General features: G+C 39.7%; 1 protein-coding gene across 6 annotated transcripts in view; it reads right to left on the bottom strand.

The window, feature by feature from the left end:
- Positions 1-17,220, bottom strand: part of vav2 (vav guanine nucleotide exchange factor 2) — a 200,569-nt gene that overhangs the window by 33,911 nt on the left and 149,438 nt on the right. For all 6 annotated transcript variants that reach the window (XM_014991152.2, XM_088011049.1, XM_088011052.1 and 3 more), the window contains 4 exons: positions 11,716-11,821; positions 7,020-7,118; positions 5,123-5,191; positions 3,644-3,744 (listed from right to left, as the gene is read on the bottom strand). In XM_014991152.2, the coding sequence (XP_014846638.2) occupies positions 3,644-3,744; positions 5,123-5,191; positions 7,020-7,118; positions 11,716-11,821 (375 nt within the window). The remainder of the gene's footprint in view (positions 1-3,643; positions 3,745-5,122; positions 5,192-7,019; positions 7,119-11,715; positions 11,822-17,220) is intronic.

Here is a 17,220-nt window from a genome sequence, read left to right as displayed (position 1 = left end):
CGCCTTATCGGATTCATCCTCTGTCTTTCAGATTTTAAAAACTGTTCATCTCCAGTCTACGGAGCTTTTCTTGTACACCTACAGAAAAAGCTGCTCAGGTAAATAAAAAAAGCTTCAAGAGCTTCAGAAAGTCATGTTCACTATCGATCAAGATGACTTTAAAAGTTTACAAGAAAATAGTGTGTGGTGCTGCAGCTTTTATGTGCTTGAACAAATATTTATCATCTTCTTCACTGAATTTAAAGTAGTCAGTAACCAGGCAGGAATTATATACAAGGATTAAAAGATAACAACAGGCTTTATATGTCTAGGGAAGAAAACAAAGCCAAAGTTTTATTCATAAATTCAGCTGGCAAATGTTCACAAGTGCCGTTCGAAGTCCCATAGCTGTCCAGCTGGCAATGTTAGTCTGAGAACAGCAGAAATGTTGGGAGTTTCTCCTCTGGGTTTTGCAGGAGCAGTTAAAACTTTCTCCTCTTGCTCCTGCTGTGTGCGTCTCTTCCATGACGAGAAAGCTGCTGCGCACGTTATTCCACCAGAAACACAATTTGGGGGTAACTGTGCCCTGGGCATCCGCCCTCACCCTAGCAGCGCGGCACGCTGAGTCAGGCGACGGAGGAATTCAGTGAGCAAACCAGAAGTGACAAGCTGTGGAAGCAGCTAATATTCAGAGACACATGGCACTGGGAGCCCCTCACCTCCACTCAGCCTTCCCAGCAAACAGCAAATGGTGGAGAACGTCGAGCGAAGGCCCTCTTTAAAGAGGCGCACAGTGCCACTATGATTAGGCCCCCGCCTGCATATCTGTGAGCCAGATTACTCCGGAAATGAGTTCTGGAATGTTGCAAATGAGTATATCAACAAGAGGCTATTTAGATGCCCATTTAGTTTATGGAGCTTCCTCTGAGTGCACTTTTCCATTCCGCCTCAGTCTGGCTGTTTAAAAGCTGGGAAGATAAACCGGTGACATTTTCAGCATGGCTGCCGGTTCAATGACAAGCACACAAAAAGGCCTTTTCATCTTTTGCACCAACACGAGGAAAAAGGATACAAGCACATTGTCGTAAAGGTCACAGAGACTTACAAGCACAGATAACCAAATTAATTATGCCAGACCCCCGTCCCCGGGAAACCCGCCGAGGTGCCGGAGGAGAGCTTTGCCGGTTCAAATCCCCTCGGTTACGACTGTTTATCACCACGGAGACGCAAGATGCACCGGCGGCTTGAAATGAGGAAGGTACGCATGTCAATCACCTGTAGGCGGTGAAAGACCAGGATGGAGAGCATCTGCAAATCAAATGAATCGTTTTCTTAAAATAACCCTGCGTCACATTTCAGAGAATGTCACTGAAGGGCAACTGGGAACAATGAGCGGCGTGTCATCAGCACATTGGATTATGAATGGAGAGGAAATGATCGGTTGCTTGAAACTCTTAATTTCAGCAAAAACTGCATGTGAGTGAGGCACTTTGAAGAAAACACAACATTCACTTGGTAGTCCGGTGTGTTTTCAGTGTCCTGTGTATTTGAGGCAAGCTGCACCTTCTTATAATCTCAATTTGTCACCACATGGCCACAGTTAACATGCATAATGTCCATTTATAAACATATATATGAATCAATCAGGACAGATATTATTAATCAGATTAATCATGATGAATCAATTACTGAAATAACCATCAACTACTTTAGTAATCAATTAACTGGAGCACACAGGCCCAAAATAGCCATTTGCTAAAGGAACATCACACTCAAAACTGTACGGATAAATTTACACTTTGCATTTTAGAAAAAAGAAAAAATATACTTCACCTAGTTCAAACTCTGATAAAAAAAAGCAAAAAAAAAAACTATTAAGTCATCTTTGTAATCTAATTATTCTCTAGTTATTCCAAAAAAAATAAAAAATTAAGAAATTAGCGCTACACTGTACTGAAGCTAAATGAAGCGGAAAGTTTTCACATGTTGACAATAAAAATATGATTTTTATCTGCAGATGCATCATTTCTTTAAAAATGATCACATTAATCTAAATAGATTAATTTTAGGCATTAAAATATTTACTTTCTGATGTGTTAATTTGCATATTTTAATGTAATAGTCCAATATTCTATAGAAAGGGTTAAGTGGTTAAATGAAAAATTAGCAGAATTTGCCCATTTCCCCCGCTGATTAATCGATTCATTAACAGAAAAATCGATTGCTAAAATAATAGTTAGTTGCAGCCCTAATGCAGATATTTGGCTGAAACTTTGTGGCTGTCTAGTTTCAAGCTGTAGTGAATAAAAGGACAGTCGACAGCTTCATAAAGACAAACGTATTACCTGGGAGAACATCTCAGAAATAATGAGTTTCAGGCTGGAAGCAACAGGAAATCAGGATCACTGCTCACAGAAGTATGTTAGTACTGCTGTATGTAAGGTACACACACACACACACACACACACACGCACACACACACACACACACACACACACACACGGTGTGTGACTCATTCCAGCAGTAATGGGCGCCTTATTCGAGGAGGCTCCCGTTTTCCATTGGTGCGTATAGAATCATGACCGAAGCCAGAACCCATCATCACCATCATTACCATTACCAACGAAGCCGTAGCACTCAGAGCAGCAGGGAGGCAAATCACGGCTCCCGTCAGGGGTGCAAATTATCCACACGCTGCTCTTCAGCTGGGAGAGATGGAGATCAAAGAGAAATCCCCAGTTTGAAACAAACCCCAAGGTTTCCTTCAGACTAACCTTGTGCTTTCCCACTCCACAGAGAAATCAAATAATTGAGACGTTATTGCTGTTTTAAGCAAATGTCGCATTCTGATTGTTCTTAGAGTTTGCGATTGTACCTGAAATAAAAATTCTCAGTGTTTCAAGTTAATATGTAAATGAGGCGGAGCAGGTGCGGAAATTTATTTAGTTTATTTTGCTTCCATTATTTAGAAAGTGACGTAAAATGTTCAGTAGTGACCAAAATTGCTACATTTGTTACATTTTTAGTGGATGCAGTTCACATTGACATTGCACTGAGTCAAGCTATCAAAACCTGTTCACTGCCTCACCTGTGGGGGCGCTGCACCAAAAGCTACTGAAAGAAACGACAAGAAAACGTCCGAAGAAGATATGAGCACAACTTTCTTCTCCGCAAAACGTAAAGAAAAACGGAGCGACGTCAGACTTTAGTGGTTGTAGGATTTCTCTTTCTGGTAAAAGATCATGAGCCATCTCTCCCACTAGTCCTAGACTTGTGTGTTTAGTTACAGCAGCTCGATATTTATGCAAAGAATAATACACTGTGATGATAAGAGAGAGAAAAAATGAACATGAATGACAGGCTAAGTGCAGCTGCTTTGTCAACCTCGGCTGGAAAGAGAAACAATTGGCTTCATGCTCTCTCAGCTTTTTTTTTTTTGCACACAACTTGATTTATTTACGTTTAAGTGACTTATTCTTTGTGTGCTAATCCCATCAATGGGCGGTTTGATCTGCAGATACTCATCTTAATGCAGTCTCAGAGTCGAAAGGATAGAAAAAGGCCTCCATCTTTGTGTTGTAAGTGGATTTTATCGCTGTGGGTCCTGAGCACAAAAGAACGCGACATGAGGTCAAACACTTGGCGCGGATTACAGGATACCAACCTTTCTTTGAAATCGAGGAAGATCTTTCCAAGGCCGCTTCCTCCGCTGAGCATGTTCATATCGATGGCTCGCAGAAGGGCAAAGTGGACGCGGATTATATCCTAGGAAAGCAACACAATAAACAACAGAACAGGTTGATGTATCTGTATTACATGTAAAAGCAGAAAGAGGAATCTATATTGAGTTCTACAGTATTGGACATCGATATTTGATGTTACTGTTGCCATGTTGGCAAAACACATAAATATACATTAGACTTCCTGGTTTGAGGGTTTAGGAAAGAAAAGAAAAACACTGAAACTCCCACTAAAAACGCTAAAAACGCCTGTTTTACTAGTTCAAACACCAAATATACTTTAATATGCACAAAAAAACACAGGGAAATTGTAACGCAGAAGGTAATATCAGACGTCTTCCTTACCTCTGCTCCTGGAAGTTCAGCAAAGACAAGGAAAATGAACGGTGGCCCTCGATTTTTAACCTTTTTCTAGATTAAATGTTGCTTTTTTCAGTAAAATTGCAACACATAAAGTGATCTGAGCAATAAATGTATGATAATTCCACAACGCAAGAGAAAGGTTGAGGACTCAAGAGATCTTTCCAACTGCAGATCAACTGCAATCACTTTGTGGTTTGTTAAAGACATCAGAGTAAAAATGCTGGTCAGAACCTGAGCAAAACCTGAGTTTTATCCCAACCCACCACCTACATCGGGTTCATGGCTGAGTACTTTATATCTCTGAGTAGGATGCCGGTTTGTTACATTTCCAAGATATACGTCAGTCAAACAAGAGTTTTCCTGAATGCCTCCTTCTCGCCGGAGACTTTGCTATCATTATTTTTACATTGGGTGCACAAAGTTTTCCACCACTGATGTCCAAGTTTGGTGTTCCAGACATAATGTTACCACAGATGCTTTGTTTTTAAATATACATTTTCTGTGGAAATGAGTATAACTATCACAAGCTCAATTTGTAATAATGATGATTTACGACTATTTAACAATTGGCACAAAAAGCACAATTTTACCAGATGTGAACAAAGTCAAACATGTTGGAGGAGCTTTGGAGCGATGAGTAATGACCTGTTTTCTAAACCGACAATCTAGAAAAAACAAGCTGATTCAGGTTGCATAAAAAACGTAGAAAAACTCTTCCAACTATTTTGCTTTTCAGAATCTTTTGCTTGGCATATTGAGTCACCGCTAAAAAAAAAACAACGTTTCTCCGTCGCTCATACATCCATCACTGACGACGATGCATGAAAAAAAATATCTCCTGTTTTCCTTTGGCGCTGTTTTGAAAACGAATATTTGCTTTATATATGAAACTATGAATTATGTATCAGGGTAGAGTACAGAAACAAAAACATGCCATGTCAGTCAATCAGCTATCCATACGCACACTCAATTATTCACCTGTCGGAGGCATGCAGACATGCTGTAAAGACAGATTTCCCTTCGCCTGACCGCGTACTCACCTCCAGGTTGACAAAAATAGCCTCCATTTCTTGCGAACTCAAGACTTGCTTCAGCGGGATCATGTAATTCTTCAAGGGGAGAGAGGAACAAATCAGAACAAGCTTTACACGAAAAACCTAATTTTCTCAACAGTCTTAACGTTTGTTTTTCTTTCTTCGAAGGAGATCAATTCAAGCTTTTAGCACAAATCAATATTACACAACATGGTAAAGAGACAGGCAACATATATCAGGCCATTTGCTAAATGGAAACAACACTTAGTGAGCCAGAGCTACATGGAGACGCAGTGCTGCTGCAGACGGCAGGAAAAACCGGCCTGTTATTTTCCACAGCTCTGCTTTATGGCCGCCACATTTCATCATCATAATGATAACAAATAGATCAACTAAGAAGCAACATAAAAAACGACAGCCTTTATGAACCCCAACTCAATTAAGCTTTACGAGTCCTCTGATCACGAGAGGCACATTTGTTCTCATCCACTCTCACGTTGGTCTAATGTGGGGAAAAACACAGGATGCACATTTGCTTTAATGAAATTAGCAGAGCGGATGATTTGTGGCACTCAGAAGAAATCTGCCAATGACAAAAGTGATGCGTTAGCAGCGCCGATCTCGACAAAGGCTTGTCGTTACGCTGAGAGAGCTGGAGTGTTTGTGACTGTTTTGCAAAAAGAATGGCAGGAAAGACGTGTGAAATATTTCTGAATGTCTCATAGAGCTCTGTTCAATCCAGTATTTAAAAATAAAACGTTTATGGCTGGACTGCAGATTTACTGAAAGATGCATGTTCACATACAGTAACAGGCCAGGCAAGGAGAGCTTTATGAAAGAAAACAAATATAAAACAGAGGTCGAAAAACCTGCTGGAGGCTACAGAAAAAACTCAAGGCTGGGGTTGGGGTTCATCTTCCAACACGGCAGTCACCTTAAACATACAGCCAGAGTAGAAAAGAAATGTCTTTTCATCCAGTCTCACTGAGGTGGAGCTGCAGAAGAACAAGCAAGAATGTATTTCTGTAGCTGGTAGAGAAATCCCCCAACTTCAGCTGAACTGCACCTGAAGTTGGTCCTGCAAAGTATTGACTCAACCAAGATGAACACCAATGCATGACACATTTTTCTGTTTGGTTTGTTTAAAAAATGTTGAAAGTTATTTACCCAGCTCCTTGAATTCAAAAGTATAAAGATTTTTATATCCTCATAAATTACATCGATGCATCATCAGATTTTGTTATTGAATTATAAATAGATTTAATATAAATCAAGCTATTCCTTTGGCAACTCTCGGCACCTGTAATGTGCACGTAAAGCACCAGGGATAACCGTCTCCCCTGTGGGCTCAGCCAATAATAACCATATTGATCGGTTCCCGTGACATTTGTGCTCCCAAATGAATCGGCCGATACGTGACATTTCCATGCTGACACACAGCCGAGGGGCATCGGGCGCCGACAACAAGGAGGCAGCAAACAGGAACCCAGAGCAAGTATAAAAACACTCACTACCTGCACGGTCAACAGTTGTGGACACAAGTTTTGGCACAATAATAGAAGAGAAATACATGCAGAACCCTTAATTTGATTCCTTTTATCTATTTATTGCTGTTGGTCTCTAGAAATTAGAGATGAACTCAGATCTGAACCTTTAGAGACACATAAAGGCAGTTATAAAGTCAGCCTTCTATCACCTCATGAATTTTTCCAGGATAAAAGGACTAATGTCTATGCAAAGACTTGAAAATGTTTTTTTTTTTTTTAATGGATATGTGTATGAGTCTGGGGGTATATTTTCATCAATTACATTTTAATTTGTGCACCAGATTCTTCATCTATGCCAGTGAACGAGTGAATGAGAACTTCTGGGCCAAACAGTAACTTTCAGGATCAGAACTCACCTTCTCAATGTCCTCTAAAGTCTTGTAGTACTTGGATTCAGTCTCTTGGATCTCAACTAAGCAGCAGTTCCTCTTGTCATCTTCTGTCATGCCCATTTTCTAGAAAATACAAAGGAAAAACATGATCTTATGTGTTTAAATACACAGTGAACTGGTTGAAGTAACTGGGATTTAAAAGAAGGGATTTTTCTGGTTTTAGTAAATTTATGCTTCAGGACTGTTTCCACAGTTTTCAAATGAAAAGCTTGTCATTTTAGCCATGATATAATCTTGCCATGTGTCAAAACACTGAACAGATTTTATGGGATGAAACATTGATGAGATTGGCATGAAACCCACATGCCAGTGGTTTCAGACTAGATTTCTGCTGCAACGCTGTTGTGTCAGGTAAACTGGATTATCTAACAGATTGTCATGAACGTCTACCTTAAGGTAAAGAGTGAAACTTACTCATATTTATTGTGTTGTTGAGACAAGTAAAAAAAATATATATATTTGACTTCTTAAAGCAGGAGAGGCTTCATCTTTCATTGGCTGAAGAGCTCAAGTAAACTCAAAACTTATTTTCAAAGATTATTCTCAAAACTAACAATACCTTTTTGTCCATTCTTCTTCTCAAAACTATGTGAGAGATGCTAAACGAATGCCCATAAAAACACATCCTGCAAGGCTGAGGTTTAAACTCAACATGAGCCTTGTTACATAACCTCAGATCCTTCCTAGAAAGCATTTGGTCTCCTTCTTTTTTCTTTCTATACTAACTTGTTTTCTGACTTGCAGGAAAATTGTGCTGACAGCGAGTTTCTCCCGCCTAGTTTAGCTATAAGGAACGGTTCAGACAAGCCAGAAGTTCATTTCATTTTATATGATTCGAGGGTTTCTTTCCCCAAAGGTAGAATAGAGTACATCCAGGTTTCTTTCACTTTATTTTTTTGCTTTCTTGCCTTTTTGGAGGATGACTTCTGTGTAGCTACTTGGGTAAACAGCCCTGAGTGCTGCATCGATTAATAAAAGCACCAGAGACCACACTTGATCAAAGAAGCGATTTAAATCATAGCTGCTTTCGGCGCTCTAGTTATGACTAAGGCTCCATTTTTCTCCGCTCAGCTTGGCGGGTCACCAAAACCTTTGACTGGGTTGGTTGAGAAGGGCTGAACCGAGTTTAAGTTATAAAAACACTGCTGAAGCATCTAAAGCGGTTTCTGGTTCTTTAATGGCATCCCTCTGGCTGCAGATTCAATGAAGTTTGTGATTCCTGCCTTTGAGATGGTGGATCAGAGTATTAAATCATTCTGTAGGCTTTTGTGGAGCGGTTCAGTTCGTACCAGCCTGAGAGAACAGGCTTTATTGTGTCGTTTTAAATGATTTCACACAGGGCATGATATTCGTGCAGTTTTCTTTGCATTTCATGGCCTTCACTAATATTCCAAGAAATGGATTCTTGTTGTCACACAGATGATACTTTCACATACAAAGGGTCACTGAGCGATTGCATAGTTCACTGATCATAGTCTGGAAATCAGTTGACAGCAGTAAAAGTAAATAAAAAATAACCACTGCACTATTAAAGAAAGCAAAGAAAATCTGAATAAATGTTCAAAACTGACTGATTTCCACACACGACTTAGCCAAACAGCTCTGTAAAATCCACAGAAAAACATACAGATTTAATTTGAACACATTTTTATCTGAAGCAGCTAAACTTAAGAGGAAGATAAAGAAGAAGTAGGGGAGCCATCTGGACCAGATTTGGCCGTTAACAGTAAAATAAAATAAAAACAATCCTGGAGCTAACAATGCTTAAAGACGAAGAAAAAGAAAGTCCAGTCCAGGCTTCAGTCCAGCATGTAATTAGAAAAAGAGAGGCAGGGCACGAAGCCAGCACAACAAAGTTTGTCTCCATCTTTGTTGTGGCAGCGGGTGGTGTTCGCTGACATCACTTAACACTGCAGCCACTGAGCTGAAGTCACAGGCCCTGAGTCAGACGCTCAACCAGATGGGGTCTCCCCCGCCACCGTGCATGGGTCACTAGCCCTAATCGGTGGGTCATTCTCTGTGTGTTTGAAATGAAGTGATGAGGGGAAGTTAGCTGATGGCGAGAAGGAGGTTGGAGGGGAGGAGAGGGGGAGTCGAGTCACAAGCACAGCACCACTCACCTGCATGTATCTGATCTGCAGCATGAGAAGGGCAAAGCAAGTGACAGGTTTATATCACCAAGTGTGAAATAGACAATAAATGGAAAGCTGCATCGTCATCTGGTCTCTGCAGTCTGTCAGGTCCATCGTGATCTCATCACAATGCATCCGACAAACTCTGCAAAGAACAGATGCATCCTCATCTGCACATTATATAGGCTTATAATAATATAAGCCTATATAATGTTGCAGAAGTTTTTATGCACTGCAACCACAAACCTCAATTTATTTCTGATAGAATTTTAAGAGACACAAACTAGTGGATAATTCTCATTTTCAGTCACCCTACATTCGTCTGTTGGGGTTTGTGCAACTGAAGACTAATATATTCACACATTCCTCTTTGCAAGACAGTTCCAGTTCAGCCATGTTGGATGGAGAACTACTTGTCACATATCCTCAGACGGATATGGGTCTGAATTTTGCATTTTCGACTCATGAATAATCTGTAATCGAAACAATTCCCCTGCAAACTCTGCCTGGTCTCAAGTCTTTTGCAGAATCTTCTGGATCTCTCCTATAACTTTGCTGTCATCTAAACATCAGCAGTTTTAGGTGAACTTTCTTTTTGCTTAAAATGACAGTAAACACGGAATGAAGTAGATTTTTGCAGATAAGGGTTGTGCAAATTACAACAGACCCAAAACATACGGGATTTTCACATTTACATTTTGAAAAAGAAATGCAAACGGGTTTGTCTACAAAAGCATTTTGTCTTTTCACAACAACAACTGGAGGATGTGAGTCACTTTCTTTGAACGTTGACGTGTCTCGCTGTGTTCCTTGGCCTTCATGGTGATGATGTTTGTTTACAAATGTTCTCTAATAAACCTCTGACGCCTTCATGAAACTGCTAAAGACTAAATCACACACAGATGGACTCTGTCTGCTAATGAGGTGACTTCTTGAGGCTTACACTGGATTTAATTTGAGGGTACTAGTTAAAGGAGGGTAAGTAGAAAATCTCGCAATGAACCTATAACTTTCTCTCCACTTAAGAAAAATCCAATATGCTGTGTAGCTGTATCTGACATTAAGGTTTGTGGTTATAACATGACCAAATGTTAAAAAATAAATAAATAAATAAAATAAATCAAGGTCTGTGAATACATTTGCAAGGTAGAGCCATAATGGAAAACGGGATTTTACCCAAATGGAAAAAGAAAATAAAGCAAAACGAAAACAGAGTCAAAGCCGTCTGTGGAGATTTCAATCTACTGGTTTCTTACAATCATTACAAGGTTTGTGTGAAACCGAGGCTCAAGAATGCAGCACGCGCTTGTATTCTTACTGTTCATGAATCGTTTCCGAACTGATGATGATACAAGTCAAAGCAGAAGAAAAGGCTACAGGAGTTGAGACATCAGACATGCCGTCATCCCACTCTGGTTGTGTGTTTAAGCTTTCTTCTAATTAATGTCAGCAGCAGGTTGAAAACGATAAATTCACAGGGAGGAAAGAAATCTAGTAGTTCACAGATTGCCACAGCTTAAAAATACTGCGCCTGAAAACACACAGAGCTGTTTACATTTACAGTCAATTATGCTGGAAATGTGTCAAAAGTCTTGCAGTAGCATAAGTTCACACAGAATATTTTATGAAAATTCAACCTTTAATTTTACCAATGCCAACAGAAAAAGAGCTTTAGAGTAAAAAGAACGATTTCTCTGTTGTTCTCATTATCCTCCTGAAAACACAAAGATGAACTTTATTCTGTATTTATTCTGTATTCTCCTGTTTCTAGAAAGACGTTTAAAAAGCTTCTTGCTGGTTTAAAAGGGAAACAGGCCCACTGCATCACTAAAGGCTCAACTACAGGCTAGAGATGCTTTTCCACATACTTCTTTTTGTCTACTCACGTAGAGTGCTAGTAACCAAAAACCATAATCTTAGCCTGAACTAACCAAAGCAGGAAGTTCCAGTTAAAGTTCTAGTAAAGCTTAGCAAAAAGACCGGCTCCTAAATAGTTCTGAGAACCGTCTGCCTGACTTACATTGGGGGTTGTTCGGTAATCAGTGATTTAAATGCTAGAATAACAAGCAGTTATGAACAGGTTCCAAGTCCAACCCAGCAGTCCACCCTTACAATGCAATTTAGACTTCTTTATAAAATTCCCCAAATATTTTCAAAGTAATTACTTCTTTTCCTCACTTGTTAAGTTGTACTTATTCCCCCCCTCCAGCTTCTAGGATTAGATTCATTCATTTTAAGATTTAAAACCAGGACTAATTGGTTATGCAAAGGAAAAGTCTAGATCTATTAGCTCATCATGGTGGTTCTGCAGCTAATTAAGCCCATGATGAAGACTGGTTGTCAGTTTTTATGATCTTGGCTAAGAAACGTCAACTGGTCAGCACGAGTTACGTGTTACAGTTAACTGCCTTGGCTTCTAATATTCAAAGATTATTTTTTGTCTTCTAGTTGTGCATGCCGACGATGCTGGAAATCTTGTGTGAAAACATGCATCAGGTAATCAGCGGCTGATTATACAGAGATCTCACCATGGGTTGTCGTACTTCCACCTTAATGATGTCCTCATAAATGTCGTCGCCGTCGTCCTCGCACGGCACGCAGTCGTAGATGTCATCCTCGCCCAGGTCGTGTTCGCTGAGGAGAGGGAAAAGTAAAACTTTAAGACAGCCAACACACCCTGGGCTGTCAAATCTGAGCCATCTCATTATCTTTTACACACGAGGGCCAGAGGGGCGACGTGATTTTAATTTCTTTAATGATTTTGTTTCCGAGGAAGAGGACGCAGCACCCAGCATTTACAAACCCCTCCGAAGTGTTGGGCTCCCACGTGGCGTTTCCCTTGAATCTGTTTATATTGTTTTGGCACCCAGCTAGCTAACTGACCTTTAATTAGGCCAGAAGCCAGCAGAGCAAAGACAGTTGCTGTGGAGAGGAACGGCTGCTGCTCCTCATGCTATCGGAGATTACGCTGTGCATTGCCTTGCACTGCAGGTGTAGTTATTGCTCAGGAAAGGGACTTTAAGAGAAGATGCAAATCTTTTTCAAAGACTTCTCCCCCCCAAAAAAAATATATTTGAAAGGAATGAATGATGGTTTTTATGTTTGATGCCACAAATGTTGTTTTCTGTGTGTAAATCCAATCTCCTGGTTTAATTTCTCATGAATTCAATATTCTTTGGTGATTATTAAGTTTTCTAACTTGAGTCACAAGTTGAGCCTCAGCAGACATCCACCTTGTTTCTTCTGTCCTGAAGGTTTAGGGTTGGGTCACAGTATCTTTAACTTTCTTTAAAACGCCACAAATTTACAGCTTCTAAGTATTTACCCAAAAATTTATGAAATCAGGGCTTTAATTTAAAGTTCATTCAGTATTTACAAATTACGAATACATGGAAATTTAGCCTATTCGTAGATTTTTTTTTTTTTTTTTTGGTAAATCATACGGATATTATCCTAAAGAAAATGCTGGGTAAGTATCTGAAATACCCTGGTGCCATGGGATGCTACTGGCTGGTGTTTGCAAAGGAGCAAATCCAGAAAAGTCATTCAGTTTCCCTGGCGCTAACTGGCTGTACCTCCAAGAGGGCAGATGAGGAAGATGGTGGATGTTAGCTTCTGATGTAGCGTTAGCTAACACAATTTACACAGTGTCTATTGTGTCTATTTCTATTGTTTTGATTATTAGAAGATGTAAAACGCTTACACAAGAACAACAGGCTGGTAATTCTTAAGGTTTCTTCTGATGTAGAGTATGCTACAGTCATGCTAATCATAGCATGCTAACTGTAGCTTGAAAACAATGTCTCATTAGGAAGAGACATTGACACTGTGGTAAACTTTGAAAGCATCCTGAGGAGAACGGTAGCACTGGGTTACTAAGGCGTTGTGTAAGTCGTGGGTTTATGTTGTTTGATTCTCCAGAACTGGGTCCAGGTGACGACCTTCATCTGCTTTCAGCGCTACAACAATCCTCCTCTCACTGTCTGTACAAACACGAGGATAAGGAGAAGAAGAGCAGACGCATCTGTGACGTCGGTTTGAAGTTTTAATTGGGGTGTCTTAGTTCACTCTCAGTAATACGCTGCTTCTTTTTTCATTAAGCCAAAGCGGCTGCAGTTGAATACTGACGAGGCTGCAGCGTGGGAGGACAGTACCCAGCTCCTGCTGTCCTATCAGCATGTCCTCTCCCAGCGGTGGGACTGCAGGACCACTCTCACAGACGCTGGATGGCACAGAGGTTACGCCGAGGCACACTCTCAACTTAATTTTGCTCTATTATCCGCGGGGGGTTATGGACATATTTTTGACCTGTGGAGAGATCTGAGAGAGGCAGGTTCTCCTGGGAGAACATGGAGGAGAAATCTAAGACTAAGTGCTGTTTTATATGAATATGATAATGAAATATAGCTCAACAAAATAAAACTACATAAAGATTAAGACAGTCAATATCGACTTGCTTCTGCTTTATGCTTGAATCTGACTTTATGTGCACTGGTAGTTATGCATCTGCAGCATCTTTGTTGATTTTTCATGTCTTTCTTCATCTTTTCAGTTAGTAATTTCATCTTCAGTACATTTTCAATCAGCTGGTTAATGACACTCAAGATCAGCGATGCTTGCATATGATCTTAAAATATGAATGTTGATTGGTTGTTTCGTTCAAACGCTTCCTAATCCACCTGAATTTAGACTTTATTGCCTCTTTTATTTAAAAACTGAACTTTTACAGAGGCTCTTTTGTCTTGCACAAGGTTCTGTGTTTGATGCAGAGCATCTTGCAAAGATTTCCACAACTTTTAGAGTTCAAGGAAAACAATATCACCCATCCAAACTCTTACATTGTACATCTGGTTGTACTGTTCAGTGTTCTTGTTCTAATCAATTCAAATTTTGTGCTTCACCGTAGAGACAAAGTGTTTGTGGTGATGTATAATGTCAGTTTTTCTCCACACAGCATTTTGCATTTAGTTTATGTAAATTAAATTTGGTAATCACTTGACCAGTGAACTTACTTCCAAGTTTTTACTCCGTCTCCTGCACCACAAATAAAGTGGGCTAAATACAATTTACCACAGTTTTCAGTTGTAAAGTTTTCTTCCTCTAAAATGTTGCACTACTCTGCTCTGGTTTATTACTTTCAGCAATCTGTTGAGGTTTTTTGTTGTGACATTCGAGTTTTTTGAAAACCGTTGCAAAGCAAGTGGGTAATCACATTTCCAGAAAACATGACGAAACAAGAAGAGCGCTGTGAATGTAGCAGGGCTAAATTTGTACAGAGACGTCCTACATACTGCATAATGTGTGTAAATAAGTGATGATATGAGGAAGAGAAAAAAACAAAGATTTATCTGTACAAGTGGAACATTGTATAGGACAAATTTCCAAAACTGTTTTTCTGTTGGGCTTGCACTTATAAATAATTCACATGCACGCATGTGGGTGTGTGTGGGTGTGTGTTTTTGCATGTCTTAGCATGAAAATGCATGAGTGGGACACAGAGTGGGAAGGAAAGGGCCTCAGGGCTCATGAATTAGGGTCTAATTTTCTGTCTGATAAAACAATGACGAGCCAGAGGGTGTCCAGCGCGTTTGCATGCAATCGGTTTAGTCAGTGCTGCAGGCTTACGATGACATAGAGCTGCATCAGTGAGGAGGAGGAATGGACAATGATTCACTGTATGAGAGCCACAGTGCATATGTTTGACACAGCTCAGGTTTTTGTAAATCAAAAGAGCATATAACATTTAGGTTTAAGTTATAAAAGATAGGTTTTGGTAAAAATGTGTAGGAGAATATGCAAAGAGTAAAGCAGCTCATGCCACTAAATGAAAAAGAAAAGTTTGCAAAGATTGAATTTTAAAATATGGATGATATTTGTATTTCATTTAATCATTTTTTGTGACAAGCTCTTTTATTATTGCTTTATACAAGAGAATAAAATCTCCAGTAACAATGAAGTCGCTGTCGTGTTCAATCACTTTGAGATGTATCGTCTTTGATACTGAATGATTCTGCTGATGCCTTTGTGTGTTGTTAACTTCAAACCCCACCATCTGAAAGACGACTAAAATCAAGACTCAACAGAACAGGAATTGTTTTTCCAAACAGTAAAAGTCCAATACTGGTGTTTCTGGAGTCTCAATTTCCAGTTGTTAGCTGGCAGAATTAGCCAGGTTGTCTGCTGCTGTAGCGCTTCTTCTGCTTCGAAGGTCAATAAATGCATTCAGAGATGGATTTCCTCAAAACCAGACTGCATTAAACTAAACGGCTGACAATTTATCAGCAAATAATGTCATTTTTAATCAGCTACATTTTATTTCTTCCATAGAGAAATTTCTTTCTAATGTTCACTTTTGCAGGATCCCCCTTTTGTTTGAATCCAATAATACTATCAGGTAAAGCTGCTGTTAACGCCAGTATTACTGCTGTTTTCATAAATAGAGGGAGTGAGGAATAACCCACTAACTAACTTCACATAAAATATATATAAATGCAATAAAGGCAGTGTAAAAAACAAAGAAAATGTCAGAAAAACTGTAAACAATCATAACCAAAAGAGAAATATTAATACTTATACATGTCTAAACACTGCACAAAAAAGAAGAATAAATCACAAATTATGTAACTTTCCTATTTTACAAGCTATTGACTTTTTTATTTTGCCTGCCCAGGGGAATGACACACCAAAATAAACTGCTAAAGATGACACAAAGAGCTTGTGACAGTCCATGTTTGGGAATGGAAATCTATGTGTGCCTTTCGCAAAGGAAATAACTCCCCTGGCAACTGTGCCAGATCCTCCCCATTTCATGCTTTGTCAACCTCAGGATGGAGTCGTTCCAGACGGGGAGGACTTGGGAGTTAAGCGAGGTGATCATCTGGACGCCAGAGGGAAGAGGTAAGGACCAGGGTCGCCGCATTAACCTCCGAGACCTCAATTAGACGAAGAAACAGATACCGGGTAGCAGGACGCAAGCAGCGTGACTCAAACATTTACATGGCGGCGCTAAGGAGGATCCAAACCATTCACTTTACGTCTGCTGCTTTCAGGTGAGCTCCTAATGATGGCTGCAGGCCTCAATCAACCTCACTCGACATGAGTTCAGCTGACCCAGCAGCGTGCGCAATATGGAAATACTCCTAACAACTGAAGTGACTTGTATTTAACCTTTAAATGATACTCAGTCAAGCAAAACACAATCTCTTGTGTTCATAGCTTCAGGATAAGCTGCTGGATGTAGATTACTCACACAGGACCAATTCTTAACAAGAAGACTTCACAAATCATCAAGCAAGTCCACATCAAGAGTCCCAGCACTGCATTGTACTTTCTAAGGATGTAGGATCAGATTTTAAAACTACAGGGATATGAGCGGTAATTTCTGTTTCTGAAAATCCCTCAGATTATCTAAAGTCACACTAGCTGGACAAAACACAGGAAACTCAATCAAAGTTTGTCTGTTTTCCTGATATACGGCTGTGGAAGAAATTAGGAGACCACTGCAAAATGACCAGTTTCTCTGACTTTCCTCTTTGAGTACAATGAACATTGTTATTTTATTCTATGAACTACTGAATGTCTCTGAAATTCCAAGCAACAATTTTGGTTTTATTTGCAAAAAATGAGAAGTGGTCAAAATAACAAAAAGATGCAGTGCTCCAATGTTTAAACCTTCAATATTTAGTCCTGTATTGATGTGACTGAACACCAGAAGGTCCGTCTGAGACCTTGAAATAGCTACAAGTTTTAAAGAGTTGAATATCGAGTTGAAATGATCATAAGTTTGAAACCGTCTGGTCATCAGTCGTTTCTGTCCCCTGTTCTTTAGGTAGCTCTTGTATAAGATGAAATGGACAGTGGAAAGGCAAGATGTTGGCAGACAGTCTTCATCACTCTTAATCAATGCGGCTCTGCAAAAAGTCAATGCAGCTCCCATTAACTGTAATTACTGGATATGAACACATCCCTAAAAGCTGCTTTTCATCTTCATTTTTCACTCATTCTTATTACTAATCGAGAACAAACTTTAGATC

The sequence above is a fragment of the Poecilia mexicana genome, unplaced genomic scaffold (assembly GCF_051168715.1).
Source record: "Poecilia mexicana isolate PSO_F unplaced genomic scaffold, ASM5116871v1 scaffold_12, whole genome shotgun sequence".
NCBI lineage: Eukaryota > Metazoa > Chordata > Actinopteri > Cyprinodontiformes > Poeciliidae > Poecilia > Poecilia mexicana.
Note: the sequence above shows the minus strand (reverse complement) of the source record. Positions and strands in the feature narration are given on the sequence as shown.